At 38.5% G+C, this 5880-nt stretch overlaps 1 protein-coding gene across 1 annotated transcript; it reads right to left on the bottom strand.

Moving 5' to 3' along the window:
- Positions 1 to 4398: 4398 nt before the first annotated feature.
- LOC143573318 (uncharacterized) lies at positions 4399 to 4890 on the bottom strand. The gene has a single exon (XM_077058229.1). It carries the CDS (start codon positions 4888 to 4890, stop codon positions 4399 to 4401), a length of 492 nt encoding a protein of 163 aa, XP_076914344.1.
- Between the last annotated feature and the right edge of the window lie 990 nt (positions 4891 to 5880).

The raw sequence follows: 5880 nt of genomic DNA, 5'->3' as shown, positions 1-5880 counted from the left end.
TTCACGATTATCGATACACATTCTAAACGAGTCGTCTTTCTTTTTCACAAAAAGGACTGGTGCTCCCCACTCGGATAACTAGGTTTTTTGAATCCTCTAACCAATAGCTCTTGAAGTTGGTTCGACAGTTCCTACATTTTCTACTGTGCTAATCTATACGGAGATTGGGCTTTCGGTGCAGCATTTTGAACTTTTGCTTCAAAATCTTAAAAGCTTCTTCTTGATCTTCTGTCCAATTATATTTCCTTTCTTTCTAGGTTAATAGCGTCAAAGGTTGAGCTATTTTAGAGAAATTCTCGATGAACCTCCGGTAATACTCAGCAAGACCTAAAAATTGACGCACTTCGGTAGGTGACTTTGGTGTCTCCCAGTTTTTTAATGCTTCAATTTTTGAGAGATCTACGTGTATACCTTACTCATTAATCACTTGTCCAAGGGAGCGTACTTCTCTTAACCAGAATTCACATTTTGAGAATTTTTCAAAAGCTTCAAATCTCGTAGCAGTTCTAGTATTTGCTTCAGATGGTGTTCGTGTTCCTTTTTGGTTCGTTAATAGATTTGTATGTCATCAATGAATAATATCAAGAATTTATCCAAATATGGCTAACAAAATCTATTCATGAGGTCAATAAATACAACAGGTGCATTCGTTAGACTAAAAGGCATGACTAAGAATTCATAATGATCCTATCGGGTTCTGAACGCGGTTTTGTGAACGTCCTCTTCAGCAACTCGTAGCTGATGGTATCCAGATCACAGATCTAACTTTGAATAGTAACTGGATCCTTGTAATTGATCAAACAAGTCATCAATTCTCGGTAAGGGGTGCCGATTCTTAATGGTCAGTTTGTTCAATTCATGATAATCGATACACATTCTAAACGAGCCATCTTTCATTGTAACAAAAAGAATTGGTGCTTCCCACGGGGAATAACTAGATTTAATGAATCCTCTATCCTACAGCTCTTGAAATTGGTTCGACAGTTCCTGCATATTCGACTGTGCCAATCTATACGGAGATTGGGCTATCGGTGCAGCATCTTGAACTTTTGCTTCAAAATCTGAAAAGCATCTTCTTGATCTTCTGTCCAATTATACTTCCTTTCTTTCTAGGTTAATAGCGTCAAAGGTTGAGCTATTTTGGAGAAATTCTCGATGAATCTCCGGTAATACTCAGCAAGACCTAAAAATTGACGCACTTCGGTAGGTGACTTTGGTGTCTCCCAGTTTTTTAATGCTTCAATTTTTTAGGGATCTACATGTATACCTTGCTCATTAATCACTTTTCCAAGGAAGCGTACTTCTCTTAACCAGAATTCACAATTTGAGAATTTTGCAAAAGCTTCTCATCTCGTAGCAGTTCTAGTATTTGCTTCAGATGGTGTCCGTGTTCCTTTTGGTTCGTTAATAGATTAGTATGTCATCAGTGAATACTATCAAGAATTTATCCAAATATGGCCTACAAAATCTATTCATGAGGTCCATAAATACAGCAGGTGCATTCGTTAGACTAAAAGGCATGACTAACAATTCATAATGACCATATCGCTTTCAGAACGCGGTTTTGTGAACGTCCTCTTCAGCAACTCGTAGCTGATGGTATCTAGATCACAGATTTATCTTTGAATAGTAACTGTATCCTTTTAATTGATCAAACAAGTCATCAATTCTCGGTAAGGGGTACCGTTTCTTAATTATCAGTTTGTTCAATTCACGATAATCGATACACATTCTAAACGAGCCGTCTTTCTTTTTCACAAAAAGAACTGGTGCTCCCCACGGGGAATAACTAGGTTTAATGAATCCTCTATCCAACAGCTCATGAAGTTGGTTCAACAGTTCCTGCATTATCGACTGTGCCAATCTATACAGAGATTGGGCTATCGGTGAAGCATTTTGAACTTTTGCTTCAAAATCTGAAAAGCTTCTTCTTGATCTTCTGTCCAGTTATACTTCCTTTCTTTATAGGTTAATAGCGTCAAAGGTTGAGCTATTTTGGAGAAATTCTCGATGAATCTCCGGTAATACCCAGCAAGACCAAAAAATTGACGCACTTCGGTAGGTGACTTTGTGGTCTCCCAGTTTTTTATTGCTTCAATTTTTGAGGGATCTACGTGTATACCTTGCTCATTAATCACTTGTCCAAGGAAGCTTACTTCTCTTAACTAGAATTCACATTTTGAGGATTTTGCAAACTCATCTCGTAGCAGTTCTAATATTTGCTTCTGATGGTGTTCGTGTTCCTTTTTGGTTCGTTAATAGATAAGTATGTCATCAATGAATACTATCAAGAATTTATCCACATATGGCTTACAAAATCTATTCATGAGGTTCATAAATACAGCAGGTGCATTCGTTAGACTAAAAGGCATGATGAAGAATTCATAATGACCATATCGCTTTCAGAACGCGGTTTTGTGAACATCCTATTCAGCAACTCGTAGCTGATGGTATCCAGATCACAAATCGATCTTTGAATAGTAACTGGATCCTTGTAATTCATTAAACAAGTCATCAATTCTCGGTAAGGGGTACCGATTTTTAATTGTCAGTTTGTTCAATTCACGATAATCGATACACATTCTAAACGAGCCGTCTTTCTTTTTCACAAAAAAGAACTGGTGCTCCCCACGGGGAATAACTAGGTTTAATGAATCCTCTATCCAACAGCTCTTGAAGTTGGTTCGACAGTTCCTGCATTTTCGACTAAGCCAATCTATACGGAGATTGGGCTATTGGTGCAGCATCTTGAACTTTTGCTTCAAAATCTTAAAAGCTTCTTCATGATCTTCTGTCCAATTATACTTCCTTTCTCTGTAGATTAATACCATCAAAGGTTGAGCTATTTTGTAGAAATTCTCGATGAATCTCCGGTAATACCCAGCAAGACCTAAAAATTGACGCACTTCGGTTGGTGACTTTGGTGTCTCCCAGTTTTTTATTGCATCAAATTTTGAGGGATATACGTGTATACCTTGCTCATTAAACACTTTTCCATGGAAGCGTACTTCTCTTAACCAGAATTCACATTTTGAGAATTTTGCATAAAGCTTCTCATCTCGTAGCAGTTCTAGTATTTGCTTCAGTTGGTGTTCGTGTTCCTTTTTGGTTCGTTAATTGATAAGTATGTCATCAATGAATACTATCAAGAATTTATCCAAATATGGCTTACAAACTCTATTCCTGAGGTCCATAAATACAGCAGGTGCATTCGTTACACTAAAAGGCATGACTAAGAATTCATAATGACCATATCGGGTTCAGAAACATGGTTTTGTGAACGTCCTCTTCAGCAACTCATAGCTGATGGTATCCAGATCACATATCTAACTTTGAATAGGAACTGGATCCTTGTAATTGATCCAACAAGTCATCAATTCTCGGTAAGGGGTGCCGATTCTTATTGGTCAGTTTGTTCAATTCACGATAATCGGTACATTCTAAACGAGCCGTCTTTCTTTTTCACAAAAAGAACTGGTGCTCGCCATGGGAAATAACAAGGTTGAATGAATCCTCTATCCAACAGCTCTTGAAGTTGGTTCGACAGTTTTAGCATTTTCGACTATGCCAATCTATACGGAGATTGGGCTATCGGTGCAGCATCTTGAACTTTTGCTTCAAAATCTGAAAAGCTTCTTCTTGATCTTCTGTCCAATTATACTTCCTTTCTTTGTAGGTTAATAGCGTCAAAGGTTGAGCTAATTTGTAGAATTCTCGTTGAATCTCCGGTAATACCCAGCAAAACCTAAAAATTGACGCACTTCGGTAGGTGACTTTGGTGTCTCCCAGTTTTTTATTGCTTCAATTTTTGAGGGATCTACGTGTATACCTTACTCATTAATCACTTGTCCAAGGAAGCGTACTTCTCTTAACCAAAATTCACAATTTTAGAATTTTGCATAAAGCTTCTCATCTTGTAGCTGTTCTAGTATTTTCTTCATATGGTGTTCGTGTTCCCTTTTGGTTCGTTAATAGATAAGTATGTCATCAATGAATACTATCAAGAATTTATCCAAATATGGCTTACAAACTCTATTCATGAGTTCCATAAATACAGCAGGTGCATTCGTTACACTAAAAGGCATGACTAATAATTCATAATGACCATATCGGGTTCAGAATCGCGGTTTTGTGAACGTCCTCTTTAGCAACTCGTAGATGATGGTATCCAGATCACAGATCTAACTTTGAATAGTAACTGGATCCTTGTAATTGATAAAACAAGTCATTAATTCTCGGTAAGGGGTACCGATTCTTAATGGTCACTTTGTTCAATTCACGATAATCGATACACATTCTAAACGAGCCGTCTTTCTTTTTTACATAAAGAACTGTTGCTCCCCACGGGGAATAACTAGGTTTAATGAATCCTCTATCCAACAGCTCTTGAAGTTGGTTCTACAGTTCCTGCATTTTTGACTGTGCCAATTTATACGGAGATTGGGCTATCGGTGCAGCATCTTGAACTAAATTGATTCTGAATTCAACTTTCCTCGGTGGAGGTAAACCAGGTATGTCTTCAGGAAAAACTTCAGGGTAATCTCTTACTATAGGGATGTCTTCAATCTTTTGCCCTTCAGCTTCATTATCCACAACGTTTACTAGAAATGCTGGATAACCGTTGAGTAGCATCTTTCGTGTCTTCATAATACTAGTAAGCTTTAGATCTGAGTTACCCTGCTCTCCTTGAATAGTCAACGTTTCACCCCTTGGGAGTGGTAAACGAATCAAATTTTCTGAACAAATTATCTCAGCCTGATTTTTGTATAACCAGTCCATTCCCACAACTATATCAAAACTACCTAATTCAACAGGTAACAAGTCGATACCGAACGTGTGGTTTGCTAAGAGAATACTACAATTTCGCACGAGTCTGCTGGTTTCAATCATCTTTCCGTTAGCTAATTCTATTGAATATTTGGTACCTAATTTACTGGGTTATATACCAAGGAGGGGTTCAAATTGTTTGGAAACGAAACTTAAATCGGCTCCGGTGTCGAATAATACATATGCATAGTGTCTATTAATAAGAAACATACCGGTGACAACTAAGGAGTCTTTCCTGGCTTTCTTTGCATTTATATCGAAGGATCTACCTTTTTCTGGTTTCTGAGCTTCGGGCAGTCCTTTCGATAGTGCCCCATGTTTCCGCATTCGAAGCATCCGGAAATCGGTTTTCCTAAATCGGACAGTGAGTCCTTACTGAAACAGTATTGTGTCTGGTGTCCAAACCGGTTACACTTGTGACATTCTAACAATCTCCAACATGAATCTTTCCACACCTGTTGCACTGAGAGGCTTGACTCACGCTCTTCTCCGGTCTACTCGTGTTAGCTGTAAACATCCTCCACGAATTTGGCGTCTTTCGGAATTGCCCTCCTGAGTTATCGACCCATTTCCTTTTCTAGTTGGCTGACTTTGGAATCGTTCCAGAATCCTTTATGTCTAGGATGGAATCTGCCATTTTCTTACCCGTCACTTTCAACGTTCCCATACGTACCGCATCATCGGTTAGAGTCTTTGCCAATTCTCAAGTAGCCTGGATTGTGGTTGGCTTCGAGGAAGTAACCATGCCTCGAATTTTAGCCACTAAACCCCAAAGGTATCTCTCAATTCAGATGTACTCCGGTGTAACCAGTCGTGGTACCAATCTTTCCAGTGCATTGAACTGTGAGGTATACGGGCTGATGTCTGCGCCTTCCATTTTTAGTGTCCAAAACTCATATTCTATCTTTTGAAGTTCGTTTCTAGGACAATATTCTTTTAATAGTAATTCTTTTAATTAATTCCAAGTTAAAATGTAAGCCGCATCTTCTCCCATGTTTTGAATTAGTGAGTTCCACCATTCTAAGGCTTCATCCTCGAATGAGCACACCCCAT

Source organism: Bidens hawaiensis, unplaced genomic scaffold, assembly GCF_021521415.1.
Source record: "Bidens hawaiensis isolate Kalapana, Puna unplaced genomic scaffold, B.hawaiensis_p1.1 tig00026378_1, whole genome shotgun sequence".
Classification (NCBI taxonomy): Eukaryota; Viridiplantae; Streptophyta; class Magnoliopsida; order Asterales; family Asteraceae; genus Bidens; species Bidens hawaiensis.
This window is presented reverse-complemented; position numbering and strand designations above follow the sequence as displayed.

What these genes read in the sequence shown, in the direction of transcription:
- LOC143573318 (XM_077058229.1), bottom strand. Translation starts at nt 4,890, where the DNA reads ATGATTGAAACCAGCAGACTCGTGCGAAATTGTAGTATTCTCTTAGCA.